The sequence below is a fragment of the Xyrauchen texanus genome, chromosome 20, assembly GCF_025860055.1.
Source record: "Xyrauchen texanus isolate HMW12.3.18 chromosome 20, RBS_HiC_50CHRs, whole genome shotgun sequence".
Classification (NCBI taxonomy): domain Eukaryota; kingdom Metazoa; phylum Chordata; class Actinopteri; order Cypriniformes; family Catostomidae; genus Xyrauchen; species Xyrauchen texanus.
Window position 1 is genome coordinate 2,523,406 of NC_068295.1, and position 24,036 is coordinate 2,547,441.

The window sequence follows — 24,036 nt, forward strand, 5'->3', positions numbered from 1 at the left end:
TTTTACTATATTAAAGCTGTTTGACCGTGTCACTAACATGATTTGGTTAAATGTACAAAAACATGGCAATGATTGGAATTTGGGATAGGTGTCAAACACAAATTCCTGTCGCTTTGTCACTGCTGGTTGCTGCACGTTGTGAAGCGAACGTCAACGGTTGATTGTTATGTACAAAGCCCTGTCAGGTACATTCTCTGTACATCTGCTGTCCTCTCTGCTTTGCTCTGAAGAAATAGTTTTGATAAATATTGATAAAGTTCAAAATATGATTTTAATCATTCAAACATTGGTGTTGTGTTAACAACAAAAATATTGACAATGACGATGGTCAAAATGCTGATTCAAAAAAATTACAAAAATTCAAACCCTGAGGTGGTAGCATGGTGATAGATCCTTTACACATGAGAATTCATTTTCAATAATTCAGGCATCGCAAGTCTGCGCGATGTTTAAAACATGGACAGAATCACTGAATCCAGTCATAAAAATAGCATTAGCTATAAATGTATGTCATGAAATTTGACATCATTAGGACAAAAATGTGTGTTTAAATGCATAATTAATCAAATTAAAATAGCTAAATGTCCTGGTGTAATTATTACAGAGAATTAATTAATTAAATAAAGAATCTGCATGTGCTGCATGCTTCAAAAAACTGACAACACGAGTCATGAGCATCGTGTGTGTGTGTGTGTGGTAGATGCAGGGTTGTACAGTTTGACAGTTTTGCTTGCATTTGAGATTTAAATTATAATGTGCAAATAGAAATTTTAACCCACGTGCGACAAGTTTTAGCTCTTGGAAATCCACAAATGACGCATATTAACAGCGTTGCAACAAAGAAAATGTCAAATAAGTCATGTCTACTTTGCTCTTGTGAAATCTCAAAAGGTCAAACTTCAACAAATGGCTTTGGTTGTGTTTTCAGGGTCAAGTAAATATATCCTTTGTGCTTTGTGTGTTTTAATTAATTAATATAATACTATTTTCACAGTTTTGATAGTAAAATGTAATTTAAACTGTCAAATATGGGAAAATAAATAACAACAATCCAATAGACATTATGAACTCTTGTGTGTTTTTGCTTAAATATTATACCCGATGGGTACATCAAATATCCTGGAAAATTGTGCCATGAAAAGAGTGGGAACCCTGTTACAGCTTACTTGTCGCCCAATACAAATATTCTGCACACAAATTATATTTCCCTTCTTTGTTTTGTCTTATATTTCATGCTCTTACAATAACCTTTGACAACTTTATTTGGGGCAAAATTGTTTGATGTGGTGGAAATGATGCCACAACTGTTGGACAGTAGTACTTTTGGAAAAACTGAGATATATATATATATATATATTTTTTTATAATGGACTTTCAATGGTTAATATTGAAAGTCTGGTTCTGGGACAGGGCTAAAACATTCAAATCTAGCCTATACATAAAAGGCATTTAAAAAGTACCAAAAATAGATTATGAAGAACTGGTAAAAAGTTTCCAAGTAATTTTTTATGTGACCTTGATATAACAACAACAACAAATCTGTTGAAATCTGCCTGAAGTTGTAGAAACATCCTTATATAAACTTGTATTATTATATTGGGCCTGGTTAGCTCAGCGAGTAAAGACGCTGGCTACCACCCCTGGAGTTCCCTAGTTTGAATCTAGGGTGTGCTGAGTGACTCCAGCCAGGTCTCCAAAGCAACCAAATTTGCCGGTTGCTAGGGAGGGTAGAGTCACATGGGGTAACCTCCTCATGGTTCATTCTTGGCGGGGTGTGGGGTGAGTTGTGCATGGATGCTGTGTGGATGCTGGAAGCCTCCACATGCGCAATGTCTCCATGGCAACGCCCTCAACAAGCCACGTGATAAGATGCGTGGATTGACTGTCTCAGACGCGGAGGCAGCTGGGATTCGTCCTCCGCCACCCAGATGTGAATATGTTTGAACTATTATGTAACGTGATCATGATAATGGCATTGTATACATCACAAATCTCATCCACTTTATACTCCCACACAACTTCCATGAAACCACTGCTGAACTTGTTTTCACAATGTCAATGTACATTAATGACTGAATCATTTCCCGTCCACTTCATGTGAAGTGATGCATCAATGCATAGCTGTTCGTATTAAGCATATCTTTTTCTTACAGTTTGGAATCACTCTAAAAACTGTCAATAATTCACTGTATAAAATCATTATTCCTCTAATGGTCCCTGTTTGTTTTGTGTTTTTAGCATGGACCCAAGCTGGCTTTGTATCTGTACGAGCTGTTACACGACCACAAAGACAATTTGAGTAAAGAAGAGCAAGCAGCTGCCAACACTTTCATGACGGCGCTGAAGCTCTGCGGTCACCGTTGCATCCCGCCCAGTGCTCCGGCCAAACCAGACCTGCTGAAAGCCATCAAAGAGGTGCGTCTTTACAGAAGAGCAAATGTTAGCATGACCCATTTCCTTTAAACTGTGTGTTGTCTGTTTTGATATTGCTCAACTGAAGCTGTATTACTCTTTCTTGTAGGAGCAACTGAAATATGAGTCAGAGGCAAGAACCAGCAAAGGAGCTTGGGAAAAGAAGCTGGCAAACACTCAGAGGAGGTAAGTGACCTTTATAATAAAACATACAAATATGTGCACACACTTCCTGTCCTTGTGTTGAGCTGCTCTGTTCTGTCGCTCAGTTTGTTACAGAGGCTGGACGGGAAGTCAAAGGACATCTCGAAGATCGCTGCAGACGTCACACAAAACGTGTCTCTCAGGCAGGGCATGGAGAGGAAGAAGGTCATGCAGCACATTAGAGGACTTTATAAGACTGACCTGAGTGCCAGCCGACACTGGCAAGAGCTCGTACAACAGCTCACCCATGACCGGTGAGTCTCACTAACAATAACACTGTCTACAGTTCATAAATGCACACTAAAACACTTATAAGGAAATCAACTAAAATATAAAGCTTATATCATTCACTTACCCTCATGTTGTTCCAAACATAAAAGACTTTCTTTTTTCTGTGCAAAACAAAAAGATGATCTGAAGAATGTTGATGCAGCTTTTTTTGTATACAGTGACAGTGACCATGTCTATTAAGCTTTAAAGAGGACAAAACACCTTTAAAGTAGTTTATGCAACATGTGCAATCAGGGTTGGACTGGTAATCTGGCATACCGGGCATTTTCACGGTGGGCTGACTCACTCCAATTCAGGGGCGGACTGGCCATCGGGAGAACCGAGCGGGCCGGTGGGTTGGCCACGAATGGGCTGCGATAAGCTAAAATGAACCGCCAGGTTATGCAGAACGGACCACATAACGGTGCCGCGATATGCAGAAAAGGACAGCGAACCTCCTCCGCTCAACAACTTTTGGGCCAGTTGCTATGTAAAATCCAGGGCCAGTTTCACTGTCCAGTCCTGTGTGCAGTATATTCAAAGACTTCAGAAATCATATGATAGCTTCATGTGAAGAACAGACTGAAATGTAACTCTTATATTCGCTGAAAATCTTCCCAAATCTTCTCATTCACGCTGGCATATATTCAGATATTGTCTTTTAGGCACATAATGCCAGGTTGGACGTCATTGATGCCCTATTCCATTAGATCTCTCGTACGTGTCATTAGTGAATGCAGCATGCTAGTTTGAGTATGCAGATTGGAGAATGACATTTAAGAGCTGTGGCAGAGGGGAAGATTATTAGTGAATAATTTGAGTCGGTTTCTCACACAAAATTATTGTATAACGTCAGATGACAAGGAATATATTTGTTTTCAATCTAACCTTGGCATTTGGGTTTGGTACAACTTTGGAATGAGGGTGAGAAAGAATTGTCATTTTTGGTTGAACTACAATACTTAACCATACTTGAGTTTCATTGGTGGACAGGTTTTTCCATCGCTTATGTGAGAAAAGGGGTATTTTATTGGTGATTTATTAATAATTAATGAATCCAATTTAATAATAGCAAATGAGATGTACAAATTGCTAAAATAACAGTAAAACAGTCAAAAACAGTCCATGTGAATTATTGCAAGAGATGCTGATGAAATGTATGTGTTTGTTAGGGCGGTGTGGTACGATCAGTCCTCTTACCCAACGTCCTGGCAGCTGGATCCCACTGAGGGGCCGAACCGTGAGCGGCGACGTCTGCAGCGCTGCTACCTGACCATCCCCAACAAATACCTGCTCAAAGACAGACGTAAACTTGACGGTGAGCATCCCTTCACTCATTTTGGGGAAAAAAGTTTTTTGTAAATGTGGTTTGCCTTTGCAGGGTAAGTATACAGCATCATGCATGTGTTTCTGCTTATCACAGACACTGTCAAAGCTCCACTGGCCTTCCTGTTTGAAGACAAGACTCACTCCTCTTCCTCCATAGTGAAGGACAAGGCAACTAGTGAGCCAATCAGGTAATCACACACACAAAACACGCCTTACAATAAAACAGCTTGTCAGTTTTCAGACACATCGAGGCTTTGTCCTTTGAGTCCTCATAGCAGAGAATATCGAAGAATGCAAAGAGCCAAAAATATTTTTTTCCTCACTTTTTAGGTTTACTAGGAGGTGTGTAAGTGTGGCGCCCTCTAGAGAGACGGCAGGGGAACTGTTGCTGGGTGAGACTTCCTCAGCCTGTCTGTCTGAACCATTCATGACATGGATCTCTGTCTGGAGTGACCTTTTGACATGCTCTTATGTGTTATGTTTGTTTAGGGAAGTCTGGCATGTATTTTGTAGAGGAGAATGTAGCTGAGACACATGATAACCAGGTAGGTTCTGCTTCTAAACAATTGAGCTTGTTGTGTTATGACAGTAGAAGACCAGCTTAGATATAGTTATACTGTTTATATTGTGGTAGTTATACAGTAGTTGTATGGCTATCGGAGAACTGGACTGCTTAATTATGCTATAATATGGTGATGCCACTCATAGCCGTCTACATTTGAGCCTTATAGTGTGTTTTTTTTCTTCAGAGTCCTCATGGAGAGACAGAGCCGGCCTCCTTCTCCTGGACATATGAGGAGATAAAGGAAGTTCACAAGCGCTGGTGGCAGCTGAGGGACAATGCAATGGAAATCTTCCTCTCCAACGGCAGGACGCTGCTGCTTGCGTTTGATACCACCAAGGTAACAGCTTCAAAAGTGTACAAAAAATGTACTTTTGTTGTACAGAGCCCCTTAGAAGATGGGGCGGGATTTATTATTTTTTTCTGAAATTGTTTTGCATGACCTCGCTATAAGTTACTTTAGTAACCATAAAGTATTTTAACCATTTTATTTGTAGTGAAACCATTGTGAAAACAAAAACTATGGTGATAAAAATCAAATACCGTGGTATTTTATTTTATTTGGGCAACATAATTGTTGCATGATGTCACTTCCTTGCACAGTTCCGCGATGACGTCTACCACAACATCCTGACCTCAGAGCTGCCCAACCTGCTGGAGTACGGTAACATCACCGCTCTGACACACCTGTGGAGCTCAGGACAGATAACTAACTTTGAGTACCTCACACATTTGAACAAGCACGCTGGCCGCTCCTTTAATGATCTCATGCAGTACCCCGTGTTCCCCTTCATCCTGCGAGACTATACCAGTGAGACACTGGACCTGCAAGAAAGCTCCATTTACAGGTCAGGACACTACCATTTTGATCATGATTACTGCGTTTATATAGAAATATTAAAGGAAGATATGAAAGTGACGCTCAACCTTTGCTCGTGTTTGTGTTTATGATGTAACAGGAACCTCAGCAAACCCATTGCTGTTCAGTCTAAAGAGAAGGAAGACCGTTATGTGGACAATTATAGGGTACTGCTGTGCTGCAGGCTCTAATTCCTGTTTATACCAGCGTCTGTTAACCACACTGTGGCTCTGCTCCAAAACCTACCCAATATTGTACCCAATAAATGTGTGAGTACGTCTAACTTTGATCTGCTCCACAGTATCTGGAGGAGGAGTTTAAGAAGGGTAAGAGTGAGGACGACCCCATGCCCCCCGTGCTGCCTTATCATTACGGCTCTCACTACTCTAACAGTGGCACTGTGCTGCACTTCCTGGTCAGGCTGCCTCCATTCACCAAGATGTTCCTGGCTTATCAAGGTCAGTTTCATTTCAAATAGGCAATCAGCATAAAGTGTGGCCCACTTTTCTGGCCAAGAATCACCCACTTAGACAAAAAGAGATTGTCTTAATATGTGAAACAACCACATACAGCTTTTAATTACTTTGTTCGTATTGTTTAGGCATGTAAATTAGGGCTGTGCTTCAGCCGTTTTATGATATTCTCTGTGTGTGTGTGTGTGTGTGTGTGTGTGTGTGTGTGTGTGTGTGTGTGTGTGTGTGTGTGTGTGTGTGTGTGTGTGTGTGTGAGTGTGTGTGTTTGCCCTGTAATAGCTTTAGAAAGTTTTTGTTTTATTAATTTATTTTCAATCAGAGGATCTAGGAGGACCAAATCTGCCTAATTTAGTAAATAAATATATTTGCAAAGAAATTTAAAATAGCAGATAATAAAAAAATATATGCCATAAATAAATTAATACATAAATAAATACAGTTGAAGTCAGAGGTTTACGTACACTTATGTTGAAGTAATTAAAATGAATTTTTTAACTACACAGATTTCATATTAGCAAACTATAGATTTGGCAAGTCGTTTAGGACATCTACTTTGTGAATGACATGAGTAATTTTTCCAACAATTGTTTACAGACCGATTGTTTCACTTTTAATTGACTATATCACAATTCCAGTGGGTCAGAAGTTTACATACACTAAGTTAACTGTGCATTTAAGCAGCTTGGAACATTTCTGAAAATGATGTCAAGCCTTTAGACAATTAGCTTCTGAGAGGCTAATTGAAGTCATTTGAAGGTGTACCTGTGGATGTATTTTAAGGCCTACCTTCAGACTCAGTGTATCTTTGCTTGACATCATGGGAAAATTAAAAGAAATCAGCCAAGACCTCAGATAGACCACGTTCCTCTGTACAAACAATAATACGCAAGTGTAAACACCAGGGACTACGCAGTCATCACACCGCTCAGGAAGGAGACTCATTCTGTCTCCTAGAGATGAATGTAGTTTGGTGTGAAAAGTGCAAATCAATCCCAGAACAACAGCAAAGGACCTTGTGAAGATGCTGGAGAATCAGGTGGACAAGTATCTATATCCACAGTAAAACAAGTCCTATATCAACATAACCTGAAAGGCTGCTCAGCGAGGAAGAAGTCACTGCTCCAAAACCGCCATAAAAAAGCCAGACTACAGTTTGCAAGTGCACATGGTGACAAAGATCTTACTTTTTGGAGAAATGTCCTCTGGTCTGATGAAACAACAATTCAACTGTTTAGCCATAATGTCAAGCCTCACCCTTTTTCCTTTGTTTGGAGTAAAAAGGGTGAGGCTTGCAAGCTGAAGAACACCATCCAAACCGTGAATCATGGGGGTGGCAGCATCATGTTGTGGGGGTGCTTTGCTGCAGGAGGGACTGGTGCACTTCTCAAAATAGATGCATCATGAGGAAGGAAAATGATGTGGATATATTGAAGCAACATCTCAAGACATCAGCCAGGAAGTTAAAACTCGGTCGCAAATGGGTCTTCCAAATGGACAGTGACCCCAAGCACACCTCCAAAGTTGTGGCAAAATGGCTAAAGGACAACAAAGTCAAGATATTGGAGTGGCATCACAAAGCCCTGACCTCAATCTGTCAATTTGTGGGCAGAACAAAAGCATGTGCGAGCAACGAGGCCTACAAACCTGACTCAGTTACACCAGTTCAGTCTGGAGAAATGGGACAAAATTCCAGCAACTTATTGTGAGAAGCTTGTGGAAGGATCCCCAAAACATTTGACCCAAGATAAACAATTTAAAGGCAATGCTGCCAAATACTAACAAGTGTATGTAAACTTCTGACCCACTGGGAATGTGATGAAAGAAATAAAAGCTGAAATAAATCATTCTCTCTACCATTATTCTGACATTTCACATTCTTAAAATAAAGTAATGATCCTAACTGACCTAAGACAGGGAAAGTTTTCTATGATTAAATATCAGGAATTGTGAAAAACTGAGTTTAAATGTATTTGGTTAAGGTGCATGTAAACTTCTGACTTCAACTGTACTAAAGAACTTTAATATATTTGCAAAGAAATGTAAAACAGCAGATAAAAAAAGTAAATCAATTTTCAAATCTGACAAATGAGTGCTTATCTTATTTATGTATTATTGTATTTAATTATTTCCATACTTATACATTTATTTAATTCTAAATGTATTTTCATATTTATCCCCTCATTTATTTATACACGTATTTATTTCCACGTTTATTTCAACATTTATTTCCATAAGTTATTGAAAGGATATGTCTTTCTACTTCAATATGCATAAAAATGGAGTTTAAAGTGCTAGCATAATAGTGATGTTTGAACTGAGCTTTGTATGCTTTTTTCCTCCATAAGGAACCATCACTTCAACCAAACAGCCAAAAATCTAGTTAGAAATATCAATACCGTTTAACACCTAACACCACTGTTAAGCCCTGACTTTATTTACAATTCAGCACAGCCTCTTGTACCTTTTTGCTTAATTTTAGCGTGTTTAAATTATAATTATTCTTAAAATAAAAGCCCTTAAGTGTGCCATCATATATCTTGTTGCTCTTATTTGTTATGGAGTCTGAAATAATTCTGCATGTTATAAGTTTGGTGTGAATGCTCCCTTGAGAAAGACTGAAACAGATTTTTTTTTATCAGTTCATACTCTGTATGATCACAGGTGCTGGTCATTGAGGGTTTATCTTTTCTTAAGTATCGTCCTCCACAAATGGGATTCTGCAAAGCTGTTTTTTAATATTGAACAGCACATGCGTTTCCTGCATTCACAGCGAGGTCTTCAAACATTTTAATGTGATGCTTTTAAAGGGTCTTTCTGAAGTCTTGCGCTACATGCATTAGCCATAGAAAGACGATCAGGTCTTTCATCAGAACTCTTTATACGTCTTTCCTCGTTCTATTTTTAACAGTTGGTTTTTCAATATCAGATTACACAACAAACTGATCAAAGCTTCTGTGTGTCTCACAGATCAGAGCTTTGATATTCCTGACCGAACGTTCCACTCGATGAACACCACATGGCGTCTGTCGTCCTATGAGTCCATGACGGATGTTAAAGAGCTCATCCCAGAGTTCTTCTACCTGCCAGAGTTTCTAGTCAACAGAGAAGGTTGGAGCACTTTCATACCCGTTTTTGTTTACGTTCTCTGCTAGCGTCCATTTATATTACTTCTCAATCAATATTTTTTTTATTTGGTCACATACAGTAGTACAGCATATGGGTAAATCTCAGTAAAACTGTCAAAAACAGATGTCAAGGTCATATTTCACCCCAAAAACCAAAGACAAAAATATGAAGATATATTTTGCATTATTTATATAAATGCTATAAATATATAGCAGAAAACTAAGCCTACTGTTAGGAGTATTATTTTTTTTTGTAATGTGACATTTTCATGACAATTAAAGGAATAGTGTGGGTTCAATACAAGTTAAGTGTGATTTCCACAGAAAATAATTTAATTTGTGTAATCCAAAGAAAAAAACACTTTTATTTTTTTTTATGGTCAATGTTTTCATTATCTTTAAGCTATTTAAAAAAATAAATAAATCATTCACTTTTGGAATTAAGTATGTCCTAGACATGTTTTCACCCACATTTTGTACCTAGAAAGGTAAAGTGTGTAATTTTCTTCAGTGTTTATCACAGTTTAAGGTTTATTTGAGCAGTCTAAAGGCCAAAGTATACTTCCGTGTGCGCGTTTGACGTGATCGACCGGGCAGGAGGCGATGCGTAACTCCAAAAACAAAGTATACCTGGGCCTTAATATGTCAACCAAAGGCATGAGTTTGGGACAGGATTACATGTTTATAAGACCAATGGAAGATGTGGGGAATGTTTGAAAACAGTCTATTTTTGGTGTAGTTCTGCATTTTACCAATAAATATTCATGTAAAAACACTGTTTTGTAGACACGTCTCCTCTGACATTAGTGTCTTAATATAAAAATAAACATTTGCCATCCTGTAATGTTAGCGTTGTATTTCCTTCTTTCCCCTATGGCAGGTTTTGACTTTGGCGTGCGGCAGAACAGTGAGCGGGTGAACCATGTGAATCTGCCACCGTGGGCCCGGAATGACCCGCGACTGTTCATCCTGATCCACAGACAGGCACTGGAATCAGACCAGGTGTCTCAGACACTCTGCCAGTGGATAGACCTGGTGTTTGGACTCAAGCAAAAGGGCAAAGCTGCAGTCCACGCCATCAACGTTTTCCATCCTGCAGTACGTTCTTATAGTTCCTCATTATGTTTTGTCACAGCACACTGTAACACTGATATTTGTCGCTTTTTCATAGTTCAGACTCCAGACGCAGTTCGTTAAGAATAGGCGATACCACTTATTTTCTTGTTTTGATCCGATACCAACAAGTTATCAAAGCCAATATCACTGATATTGATGCCTATATTGAAATTTAGAAAAATGCTTAGGCCTAAACTGCAAATTATCAGACATACTTTGTTTTTATATATCATTTATTTACAACAACAGAAAATGTTCAATCTTTTATCAGATTTTAATTGAACCCTTTAAACTCAGGCAGGCCCAACAACACAATATGGGTATCATTTGAAAGCTTTGAAGCTCTACTTTACAAAGCGTTTAGCCATTATTACCAAAACTGTACAAGTGCTTTGAAATTTACAGACAAATCAGAAGTGTTCCATTTTGATAATTTTGCGCTGCAAATATTATAGTAATCGGTAAAAATATCAACCTCATCATTCACTAATAACGGAACTTAAAGTATCGCATACCATTACTTACACAAGGTGATTATCTTGAAAACGAGCTCACACGCAGCATAACTGGATGCATATATCATTAGATAATCCACACGAAGCACAATGTACATACAGCACATTATGTGCTATCTGGCTAAAAACACGTTAGCTTTCATGGATCAGATGACTTCATCAGAAATGATGTAGTACGTTGACCAGCATCCGGAATGCTAAACCAATCTTATTAGGATTCAGATCACTGCAACCAGAGGTGAAAGTCATCCAAATATGGGCAGAGAGGATCCTTCACTGTAATTATATATGGTCATGCCAAGTACATGACAAAGACTCAATGATGACTTGTATGACAGAGTGGAACTGAATGAGATCTCGTTACTCATGCCTGCATACTTTGGAGAGCATTTGCAAGTGTTTTATTTGTTTGGAGAAACATTTTGACACTACGATAAATTATAATTGTAATGCTATAACTTTTGATTTATGCACTTTTTGTTTTGTCGTATCAACACATGTTACAGGTGACATGATTGGGAATGAAACAAAGCAGTTTTTCAGAGCTACCTTATTTACACCCTGAGAAATACAGTTTAATGTCAAATCAGAAAAATGAGGGGAAAGAAGTTCAGCAGTTTTGTTAGCTGAGAGTCTCAGAGTTTATCATAATCTTTATCATTCAAAGATTACAGAAAATAATGTTGAGTAATAGGCCTTTAATTTTGGGTATGCCACTGAAACAGGAAACAACTTTGAAAAACACCCTCAGAGTTTAAAGGGTTAAATAATAATAATAATAATAATATAATTTTTTATAACAAACTAGCGCTTTTTTGTTTTCTTGTGTTAAGATGAGCGGAAGGAAAATGGGTCCAGTCATACAACTAATCAACTATATCCTCATATAGTAAACGTTTGTTTGGTCAATTTGAATCTTATGAAACTCATTAAATCACTAGTCTAATAAAAACCTTTAGTATCGATATGTTTACGTGAATATCGAATCTCTCGATACAACATCATTATTGGATGGACCAATACTTGAAGGATCAAGCCGCCCATCCTAGTGTTCATTCTGAGCATTTTACGGTCAGCCAACCTTTCGAAATTTTTATACATGGCTGGGAAATTTAACACATTAATTTGACTTACATTAGGTTACATTAAATTACATGTAATGTATTATGCACCAAGATTCATCGCAATTAATCACAGAAAACAATGCAAATAATGATTTTAAAAAAAATTATCAATTCACAGCCCTAATTTATACCCAAAATATGAATCTGCATCATCTGCATCCATCATCTGCATTATGTCAGCGGGTCAAACACACGCACACCAAAACAGATGAAAACATCAGTCATAAAGATGGAGGTAGCATTTAAAAGTTGCCTATTCAAAGTTTTTTGCCTTTTAAAAATTACTTTATATAACGAGTTCAAACCAGTTTACATTATTGTTTAAACAAACTCTAGATCATGGACAAATGCAACAAACTCCTCACATGCCCATAACATTTTGTTACATCACATTCTGTGCTAAATGTCTGAAGGGAATTCTGGCGGCTGTCCCGGGTCCTAGTGCCTGCCATATATAATCTGTCAATGTGACTTATACACAGATGTAACTTATGTGGTTTTTTTTTCTCTTTATTTCTGGAAAATATGGTAAAATCTTTTGTTTCTGCTCCTTAAAGGTGCACTTAAGAAATTGTTTGCCCTTGAATAGTACTTTTAGACAAAGTCAGTGTGTTGACAGAAAACACCTGTCTGCTTTAGCTTGACAACCATCTAAAGAAGAAAATCATCCACAAATGTTCTTCCTCTCTCTGTAGACTTACTTTGGCATGGATGTTTCTGCTGTTGAAGATCCAGTTCAGCGTCGGGCTCTTGAAACCATGATAAAGACGTATGGCCAAACGCCCAGACAGCTGTTCAACGCATCCCATATCAGCCGGGCTGGACCAAAGCTCCTCTCAGAGGGAGAACTGCCTGCAGCCATGGGCCTCCTGGTGCAGCTCGCCTTCAGAGAGAGCCGAGAGACGGTCAAAGAGTCCGTCTACCCGGTAGAGCAAACAGAAAATGCACGCATGATTCATCAAGCTTAACTTAAAAAAATAACTAAATTAAATAACTAAAATTTGAAATATTTTTCTTACCCCCATGTTGTTCAAACCTGTATTACTTTCTGTCTTCCATGAAACATAAAAGGAGGTATTTCAAAGCTTCTGGTTTCAATACAAGAAAAAATTGGACAGTGATTTTTCTGTCAAGCTCCAAAATGGACAAAAAAAGCACAATAAAGTTAGTCTTTACTACTTGTGCGTTATATTACAAGTCTTCTGAAGCCAGACTGAAATCTAAATCATTATTCACTAAAAGTTTTCCTAACTAACACTTGTGTTCAAGTAAAAAATAGCATTTTTAAATGTCTTCTATCTGGTTTGCCATCATTGACTCCAAACTCCATTGGTTTTCGTGTGTCACATGACCTAGCGTTACCTCAAATTATATTCTGAGAGACTTAAAAGTTAAATGACAACATTTTTCAATATTGGGGGATCTATTCCTTTAAGTTTGATAACTTTTAGATACAAGATGTATATATATATTTTTTTTCATCCTATTTTCCCACAAAGTTCCATTTAGTCTTCTTTTAGTTTTTAAATTATTTTAACCCTCTCATGTGGTTTCTAGAGTCCTCTGCCTTGGATAAAGGGCTTAAAATGGGGTGAGTATGTGGGGTCACCCAGCGCTCCAGATCCTGTGGTCTGTTTCAGCCAACCTCACGGCGAATGCTTCGGCTCTCTGCTGGCACTGCCCACACGTGCCATCTGCGGCCTCTCGCGCAAGTTCTGCCTCATGATGATCTACAGCAAAGAGCAAGGTCAGAAAGAATACACAAATCTTTATGCACTTGCCTTAATATATTAGGCCCAGTTTATACCTGATATTCTTAAGATCCATCTCTGGTAATCCATTCACCAGTGATCAGGCGAGATATGTCACTTATTACATTTGATATTATTATGTTGCAAATGTGTTGTGATCAGATTTCAATCAAGTGTCTCTAAGTGTGTGTGTGTGTGTGTGTGTGTGTGTGTGTGTGTGTGTGTGTGTGTGTGTGTGTGTGTGTGTGTGTGTGTGAAACTACATACATGAGTCACCATATCAGTGAACTACTGTATGTCGATAAAGTGTCAAAAGGTTATCCCACCACAAACGTGACATTTCAAGTGGAGTGCTCATTATGTTAATTCACTAGCTGTATTAACTGTCAAAAAGGATAAATTCTGGATGGTTTTTTTAATTTAACCCCTGGGCAGAGCCAGAAATGTGCGATAAGTTTACACTTAAATTGTAAAAGACTCCAGATGCATAAGTCATTCATGAGGTACCATTTGAAGCTTGAATTTTTCATAAAATGCCTTCACTTTTGCATTTTATGTAAAAACATAACAAAATAAAGCCTTAAATACCTTGCATCATAAATGAGCGCCACCTAGAGGTGTTTGTAGAAATATGCTTTTGCTTATAAATGTTTTTTACACAGCATTTAAATATAAAAGTCATATATCAAATTAAAGCTCTCGTTAGGGTTAGATATTTGGTTGGTGTTAGGGCGACAATTAAATAAACTATTCAAGTAAAATATGATCTCTAAGACAACAAAGGCAAACGTCTCATGTCTGATCCGATCACTGCTTCTGTAAGCCCCAAATAGCCACAAACTCAATATCAGCTCTTACATTAGGCTGTTTTCTCTAAAATGAGCCATTGTTTACTTGTCTGTGAGCTTACTGGGTTAAAGGATCCAATGTTAAATATGGCAAAATATGTTATCTGCTATTGATGATAAAATGTTACAGGATCTCAGCTTTCCAGTGAGTCAATTCAGAGGTCGATATGTTAAATGAAACAGTGGAGAACATGCATGACATCCAAAATAGACTGAATGTCTTTGGTCTAACTGGAAATCTAGTGGAATGAAAAGAGACATTTGTGGTAGATAGAGCAAACAGAACCAGAAATACATGCTTATGAAAAAAAAAACATTATGTTTATCATAATATTTTAAACATATACAGTATTATTTATGAATTATTAGAATATTTTTTTAATTGGGGGTGAGGGGGTTCTGTATTATGAGAAAATAAATGCCAATTAGTCCACTGTATGTGTGCAAGGTCAGCTTTTAAAGTTGGGAGTGAAAAATTGCAGGCTGGAGCCAAAAAATGCACCAGGTTTTAAGGGAGAAAACCACACAGCATCTTTTTGGAGTGTTTATGAATGTAGCCAGATCTGTTGGAAATTTCATGTTGTTTTCACCCTATAAATGAATGGACCTCCTTACAAAACTGTATCTGTGGTACCAGAGGAAATGGAAATGTGATGTGTTAGTAATGTATATTAGTGGTGATATATGCTCTCAATGCTCTCAGGTGTACGGAGCATGCACAGTACAGACATTCAGTGGTCGGCCATTCTAAGCTGGGGTTACACTGACAACATGCTGCGTCTGAAGAGCAAACAGAGCGAGCCGCCAATCAACTTCATCCAGTGCTCACCACTGCACCAGGTCAGACACACCCACAAAACACTGCCAACAAACACAGGTTACAGAGTAATCCGCTGAAATCCTTTTCACTCTTGGTTCAGTTGCTTAGTCCGAACCAGAGTTCGATAACAAACCCCGCCCACTGCAGGTCTCTTTAATCCAAAGCATGCTCTTCTAGAGATTTATTTAACCTTGTGCATTCCCCTGCGTACACATACGTAGATGTTGTGTTTTGGCTTAGCCATACACAACGCATAATTTAAATTAAGTTAGGAGTTCGGGAGAATTGTAGCTTGGTGTCGCTAGACTTTGCTTGTTAGCTAGTGGGCATTCCTACTGTTTGTTGCTGTAATGTTATTGGTGGATTGCACATCTGGCCATAGCTTTTGAAAAATGATCACGGAAGAGACCTAATACTGGTAAAATTAAGATATCATTATAATATAGATAAAGAATCAGTAATCTTGTCTCTAAAACTGTACATTGTGCAGTGTAGTGTTTAATAAAACGTGCACCAGTGTTCAGTGCATTAAATTATTTGCATAAAGTTTACATTTTCTCAACATGTCTTGTTGCTCTCCACGGCAATCTCTGTTGCCAATGGCCACGACAGCTTGTGTCGCTGTGTTCTCATTGAAAATGAATGGGATGGTGTCGCTGTCTCGCGCGATGTTGTTGGTGGTGTTCAGGCTGCAGATGATGTTTGGACCCCTCAGCATGTTTGACAATTCCTATTAAAATTCTGCTTAAACTGCTCTAACATACATGACTCCCACAGACTATCACTGGAAAATAGCAAGGGCTTGTTAGATGCTCAGGATAGGGTCAATTGTGAACCGTACCGGAGTACATTTTCATGCAGACTCTGGTGCGATTCGCTGGTGTGCACTTGGTTTGGAAAACCACTTGAACTCTGATGTTAAACAGACTCAGTTTGAACCCCAATTTTTTTTTTTTTTACATATTTGGATTGCAGCACTGTTATATGTAGAACTCCACAGCGCCCTCTACTGTATGTACATTCAATTGTCCATTTACTCTCTGCTTCATTTATTGGTCTACTGATGTTTCGTCTTCCTGTTTCTCTCCACATCTCCTCTTACCTCTCAATAATCGTTCTTTTCTCATTTCTGTCTCACCGGTCTCTTGGAAGGTGACAAGTTGTGCCTGGGTGCCAGACAGTTGTCAGCTCTTTATGGGCAGTAAATGTGGAGTCATCACCGCCTACAGCAACCGTTTCACCAGCACCATGGTACGTAACCATGGTAACACAACCCCCCCTTTCTCCCTTGCCCACGCGGCCGCCCACATCCATTATCACTCCCTGTAGAGTGCACACACACACGCACTGTTTGTAGTGGCCTTGTTAGTCATCTCCCTGTTGCCCTAGAAACACATTTCCTGCAGTCCACAGGTGGGCTGAAGTCTGGGTGTCAGACGCCGACTCTGTCTCTCATTGATAACACTGGTGCTGCTCTGATTCTGCTGTTTGTATAAATTAAGCTCATCCTCATGTCGTTCCAAACCTGCAGAGAGACATTTTAGTGAATGTCCGAGATGCTCTTTTCCATATATAGAGAAAGAGAATAGGGACTGGATGGGCAAGAACCAATTTCAGTCTGTTCCTCACACAAAGCTATTGTTTGACTTCAGAAATGTTGGCAACCCTCTATGGACATGTTGAGGAAAGGATCACCATTGGCTAGTTAATTTTAGTTTTTACACCCCAGACTTTTGACAACGTGTAATTGTAATGCAACTGAAAAAGATATTAAGCAAACGGAGAATGGGGCTCTTCACATATGTATGACTTCACAATATAGTATGCGAGATTGTAGATTTTTTCATATTTCACATTCTATCAAGTTGTATGATGTCGTGAAATTGCATTTATAATAATGATACAAGCTGTTGTTACGGTTTAAAACTTTCATACACATTTTTAGCGAAATATTCACAAGGTTGGAACATAATAATGAAAATAGAATTTCACATATAACAAAAATGTAATCATTGTATTATACAAATAATAATTTAAGTGCGACTATATCAAATTTACCATGTGAAAACATTGGATTTTGTAAAAGAAAACCTGCATAGACATGGCACAATAGGCTTATTTGCCAAATTCTTCCATATTTACTATGTTTGTTTAAGTTCAAATATTTCATAATTTATACACCATTTTAGGCAGGTGGTTTTAATGTTATGGCTGACGGTGTGAGCCTATAAACGTGTTTACAAATATTCTATACAAATTCATATTAGAATTTACATTTTAAGTTGAGTATACATTGAGGTGTATAACAAGTGCTAAAGCGGTACTGTCTCTTTAAGAGAACCGGCAGCTCTTTGAGTAAATGTTTACGGTTGAATTAATGCAGCGCACATTAACGAGAGACAAGTTGCGCGGTGGTTTTTCCTTCATCGGTGCAATGTAGGATTAGACTAATTGTTTATTTTTTTACTTTTTTACTTTTTGATCACCAACTGACTGTAAATAACAGAAAAGAGATATGAAATTAAAATGGAGTGTGTGTATCTCGTCTTTTGGACATAAAATACATGGAGCGAGCCAAAACGAAACTTTAACCTGTATAATGTGTATTGACTTACGTGTACAAATATTTATTGTAAACGCTCTCGAGGTTTGCAAATCTTTTACTTTCTAACAGACAGCCAACAGGTGTGTTACTGGTCTGTAGCCATGCTGTAAAATGGAGAATGTTGTGAAAACAGTCTGGGGAAAGGTTTGATCAAAATCAGAGCTGACATCATTAAATGTAAATGTATCTATGGCATATCATGGCTCAACTAAAGTGATGGTGACAGTGTGATCATGACACCTCAGGACCCTCTACAGCCAAATAAGCTCAATATGCTACAAAGTAAAAGACGAGGCTGAATCAAGCTTCTTAATCACCAGCTATTTATTCAGTAAATAAAGTTCTAATTCGCCACTACACAACTCAGTCACTGGCAGTGAAATCTGATCATTTACTAGCCAGTGGCTAATAATAGGCATATTATAGTGCAAACTTTGGTTGCATATGTGAAAATGGCGCACAAGCCATATGGACTACTTCTGGACTTGCGTCTATAAAGATTGTTAGCAAAACCCGCACCATACAGCTCTGAATATAATTATTTTTTGAGAAGTGTGATTGTATTCAATATTTCTTCCTCTAGCCGACTGAAATGGAGGTGGAGTCTCAGGTTCACCTGTACGGTCACACGGCAGAAGTGACGGGTCTGTTCGTCTGTAAACCGTACAGCATCCTCATCAGTGTCAGTCGAGATGGAACCTGCATCCTGTGGGACCTGAACAGGTTGGTGTTTGTGTGACAACTGTGTTAGTTTCTGTTTATATAAGATCGGCCACAAAGCAGGATCCCTCTATTCTTGAAGACCCCACTCTTACATTTTCATAGTAATTCTATATAATTTCAGTAATTCATATTTTTAATTAATAGTATATAATAATATGGTAACACTTTGCAATAAGGTAACATTCGTTAACATTATTTAATTCATTAGGTATCATGAACTAACGTTCAACTATAAATATATTTTAAAGCATTTATTAATCTTTGTTAATGATGGTTAATAAAATACAATTGTTAATTGTTAGTTGATTGTTGATTGATTGTTGGTTCATGTTAGCTAATGTTGCTAATTAATGTTAACAAATGGAACATTATTGTAAAATGTTACCAACAGAGTGTGTGAGTGTGTGTGAGAGAGAGTGCGTGCGTGAGAATTTATCACTTTGTGGGGACCAAATGTCCCAATAAGGATAGTGTGTGTGTGTGTGTGTGTGTGTGTGTGTGAGACAGTAACTTAAATAAACACGTTACAACAATGCTATGCTGAAAAGCATTTCTGATCATACAACATGTCGAAGATTGAGGCGGATGGCCTACAGCAGCAGAAGACCCCTCCGGATACCACTACTGTCAGTTTAGAACTGGACATTAGATGATTTGAAAAACATTGCCTCTTCTGACAAATCTTGATTTATGCTGAGGTACACAAATTGTAGACGCAGCCTCAGTTTTCTGTTCTTGACTAACAGAAGTGGAACCTAATGTGGTCTTATGCTGTTGTAGCCCATCCGCCTCAAGGTTCGAAGTGTTGTGCATTCAGAGATGATATTCTGCTCACTACAATTGTACAGAGCGGTTATCTGAGTTACTGTAGCCTTTCTGGCAGCTCAAACCAGTCTGGACATTCTCTATTCTCATCAACAAGGCGTTTTCGTCTGCAGAACTGCCACTCACTGGAGGATTTTTGTCTTTGGCACCATATTGAGTAACTTCTAGAGACTGTTGTGAAAATCCCAGGAGATCAACAGTTACAGAAATACTTAAACAATCATGCCACGATCGAAATCACTGAAATAAAAAAAAAAATTCCCCATTCTGATGGTTGATGTGAACATTAACTGAAGCTCCTGACCCATATCTGCATGATTTTATGCACTGCTGCCACATGATTGGCTGATTAGGTAAACGCCTCAATAAGTAGATGTACAAGTGTACCTATTAAAGTGGCCTGTGTGTGTGTGTGTGTGTGTGTGTGTGATATATATATATATATATATATATATATATATATATATATATATATATATATATATATATATATATATGTATATGTAGTATAATTAATTATATAGTCATTACTATTATGTATCTGTAGAAGGTCAATGTTCTCATGGTTTGGTTTTTTAAAGAGCAACTTTCTACCACATTCATTGCAAAATAGAAAAACAGAGATGCTCTAGTGACACCAAGATCATGGGATCGTTTCCCAGGGAACACACAAATTGATTTCAAATAAAAATGCTACCTTGAATGCACTGTAAGTTGCTTTGGATAAAAGCATCTGCCAAATGCAAAAATGTAAAATCATAAGATAGAAAAAATAAATGATATTTTGCTGAAAGAAAATGTAGGGGCTTTTTTTTGCATTGTGAAATTTTCATGACAATTAAGTACATTTTCTTCTCCAAAAATTATTCTGATTATTATTATTTAATTTATTCAAACAATTGTTGCAGAATAATTTTTTGCAATAGTCAAGAATGCAAACTTCTCACCTTTCAGCCAAAGTCACCTTTTCTGGAGCTAATTTGCCCAAATTATTTGGTACCATTTTCTAAATTTTCCTTATTAAAATTAATTGAAAGTGTTACTTTAAGCCTACACACTTAAAAATATATACATCAAACCAATCAACTGAATACATACATCTGGAACACCGGCTGTGACATTCTCACCTTTCCCCCTCTCATGAGTTAGCATCTCTGAATACTGTAATAATGCATTACGGTATTGTAAATCTAAAGAGAATCACAATAACATAAAAACAGGCTATCTGTCCGCATTACAGTAATGAGAATATGATTGGAAAATATGCTTAAATTTCATGAAAATAATGTCACGATATCAAAAGAAAAAAAAATCTTAATGGTGTTAAAAAGATTCTACTTTATTTATGCAAAATATATTTGCATTGGGTGTTTTTCTCTCTCTTAATTTTGAGGAGAAGTGTGAACTAGACATATGTATTAATAATGAAATTCACCCAAGTTTGAGTTGAGCGGCTGTTGTTTTGTTTGGTCATATAAAGGTTATTTGTTTCATTGTGGTTTCTGGTGCAGGTTGTGTTACGTCCAGAGTCTCACGGGTCATAAGAGTCCAGTGAATGCAGTGTCAGCCAGTGAAACCACTGGAGATATCGCCACAGTATGTGATTCAGGTGAGGTGTTTCCTGCTAAATAGTGACGAAGTCACAAAAATATTTTATTTAAATATGAATATGTATAGAATATTTGTAAACACATTTATAGGCTTATGCCACAACATTAAAACCACCTGCCTAATATTGTGAATGTCCCTCTTGTGCCGCCAAAACAGCGCCAACCCGCATCTCAGTATAGCATTCAGAGATGATATTCTCCGCACAATTGTACAGAATGGTTATCTGAGTTCCTGTAGACTTAGTCAGCTCGAAACATTCTGGTCATTCTCTGTTGACCTCTCTCATCAACAAGACGTTTCCATCCGCAGAACTGCCGCTCACTGGATGTTTTTTGTTTTTGGCACAATTCAGAGTAAATTCTAGAGACTGTTGTGTGTGAAAATCCCAGAAATACTCAAACCAGCCCGTCTGGCACCAAGAATCACACCACGTCACTGAAATCACATGTTTTCCCCATTCTGATGGTTGATGTGAACATTAACTGAAGCTCCTGACCCATATATGCATGATTTTATGCACTGCATTAAACTGCTGCCACATGATTGGCTGATTAGATAATCACATGGATAATTGTTGGTGCCAGATGGGCTGGTTTGAGTATTTCTGGGATTTTCACACACAACAGTCTCTAGAATTTACTCCGAATGGTGCCAAAAACAAAAAACATCCAGTGAGCGACAGTTCTGTGGTACTGATGGCATGAGGGAGACCTACACAATATTAGGCAGGTGGTTTTAATGTTGTGGCTGATCGGTGTATATTATCTTAAGTACATCCGGATGAATCCTTTCAAAAATGTAATGTGCTCATACTCTTGTGGATGTGTGTATAGTCGGTGGAGGAAGTGATTTGCGGCTGTGGACGATTAATGGAGATCTGATTGGTCACGTTCATTGCCGCGAGATCATCTGCTCCGTGGCGTTTTCCAATCAGTCGGAGGGTGTGTCCGTCAACGTCATCGCAGGCGGTCTGGAGAATGGTGTGGTCAGGTAAAATACTGTCCGAAAATAAAACAACAAACTCTGTAATCTTACACTATACTAGCTAGTTTGAGACCAAATGTTGGTTTGTAGTTATTGATAAACTTATACATCCCATAAATTAAAAGCCTTTGTGCATATACCAACTATTCAAGAGTACTCTGATTATTTATAATTGTGCAAAGGAGTAGACAAAATGTCCATCCGTACACTATTCCCAGAATGCCTTACATTTCAAGCCTCGTATCCATCATTTTCGGCCATCTTTTTCTCTCTTTCTCTCTCTCTCCCTCAGGTTGTGGAGCACATGGGATCTGAAGCCAGTGAGAGAGATCACCTTCCCCAAATCTAACAAACCAATCATCAGGTATATTTACTCTTTTCACCCCGTACACAGATTTGTCCTAATATCTTAATTAGACGATTATTTAAGCAATAAGTCATGAGAGGCCGTGCTACATTGTGACTATAATAACGACTCAAGGCCGTTGTTAGGCACGACGTGAATCAGAGTCGTGACTATATTCACTATATTCAGTGCCTTATTGCTTTTATATAACGGTCACCACAAAATACAAATATTAAGGACATAAATGTTCATCAAAATGTTATATTTTGCAAATAAAAACAGCACTTTTTTGTATGCATGAAAGTAAATAGGATGGTCTCAGCTTTCTATGTTTCTTTCAAAAAACGTTGCCGAGAAAAAAAAAGAATTTCAAGGATGGTTGTCATAAACCTTCAATTTTGAGACATTATTTGACAGACATGGAAGATTAAACCAAGCATTAATTAAGAAATAAATATTCTTAATTAATTAGTAAAGTAATCTGATTACAATTTAGAGAAATAACTAATAATTTGTAGTGGATTACTTTTTAGTAAATACACAAGTCAGTGTGTTTGTAGTCAGTTAAACAACAATGTCTACGTACATATTTTCGCCTTTCTTCCAACACATTGTATCAGCAAAATCCAATATCAGTCGATCTCTAATTCGTATGTATTGATATACTGGTACATAAAACATTTTTAATATGATCTCTGGTATGGACATACCATACAAATTGTATTTGTTCAAATCTTCTAAAATAAATGTCTTAAATTTGATTTTGAATTAATTGAATATATCCCTGCAGTTTATATCTTGCACTGTTAATATCTTGCAGTACTTTTCTAATCACATTTTCATCATCAGTATGCTTTAAAGGGGACCTATTATGCAAAATTCACTTTTACATGGTGTTTGAACATAAATGTGTGTCGGCAGTGTGTGAACACAACCACCCTATAATGATAAAAATCCACCCAGTCCTTTTTTTTAATCCCTATTAATCATAAACACTGTCTCAGATACTGTACAAAATGACATCATATTGTACAGGCCCCGCCCACGACTGTTGATGGACACTGCCGATGGACATGCTTGTTTGTGTGTGTTGTTATGTTATAGTGCAGAGCGAACATTGTAACAGTATTTGTGTGTGTGTTGCTCATCCATTGTTGCAAAACTGCTGAAAAAACTATACAAAAATAAATAAATGTATCAAATAACCATTTGGAAACTTCCTGTTTCATTCTCAAAGTTGTTACTTCAGACGGAGTCTCTCCCTCTTCAGTGTCTGACTCCGGTTCAAACATATCGGGCTGAACATCACTATTTAAACTGTCAATCATATTGCTTATGCTGTCTAGTTATCCCAAGCAGAGATGTGAAAACTCCATATTCTCGATATGGGGCGGGGAGCAGAAGCTCATTTGCATTTAAAGACACACACACACACAAAAATAGCTTGTTTTTATTCCCACCCAAAAATGGGCATTTTCAACATGGTATAATAAATGATCCGTGAGGTATTTTAAGCTGAAACTTCAGACACATT

At 37.8% G+C, this 24,036-nt stretch overlaps 1 protein-coding gene across 1 annotated transcript in view; it reads left to right on the forward strand.

Annotated features, from left to right (window-relative positions):
• LOC127660628 (lysosomal-trafficking regulator-like) overlaps window positions 1–24,036 on the forward strand; it is a 112,747-nt gene that overhangs the window by 82,675 nt on the left and 6,036 nt on the right. The window contains exons 33-53 of the mRNA XM_052150970.1: window positions 2,239–2,415; window positions 2,522–2,598; window positions 2,682–2,870; window positions 4,059–4,204; window positions 4,310–4,403; window positions 4,546–4,607; window positions 4,705–4,760; window positions 4,965–5,117; window positions 5,381–5,625; window positions 5,737–5,803; window positions 5,938–6,094; window positions 9,077–9,217; window positions 10,115–10,332; window positions 12,685–12,915; window positions 13,547–13,736; window positions 15,292–15,428; window positions 16,561–16,659; window positions 18,597–18,736; window positions 21,073–21,170; window positions 22,006–22,162; window positions 22,449–22,520. Coding sequence (XP_052006930.1) covers window positions 2,239–2,415; window positions 2,522–2,598; window positions 2,682–2,870; window positions 4,059–4,204; window positions 4,310–4,403; window positions 4,546–4,607; window positions 4,705–4,760; window positions 4,965–5,117; window positions 5,381–5,625; window positions 5,737–5,803; window positions 5,938–6,094; window positions 9,077–9,217; window positions 10,115–10,332; window positions 12,685–12,915; window positions 13,547–13,736; window positions 15,292–15,428; window positions 16,561–16,659; window positions 18,597–18,736; window positions 21,073–21,170; window positions 22,006–22,162; window positions 22,449–22,520 — 2,906 coding nt within the window. The remainder of the gene's footprint in view (window positions 1–2,238; window positions 2,416–2,521; window positions 2,599–2,681; window positions 2,871–4,058; window positions 4,205–4,309; window positions 4,404–4,545; window positions 4,608–4,704; window positions 4,761–4,964; window positions 5,118–5,380; window positions 5,626–5,736; window positions 5,804–5,937; window positions 6,095–9,076; window positions 9,218–10,114; window positions 10,333–12,684; window positions 12,916–13,546; window positions 13,737–15,291; window positions 15,429–16,560; window positions 16,660–18,596; window positions 18,737–21,072; window positions 21,171–22,005; window positions 22,163–22,448; window positions 22,521–24,036) is intronic.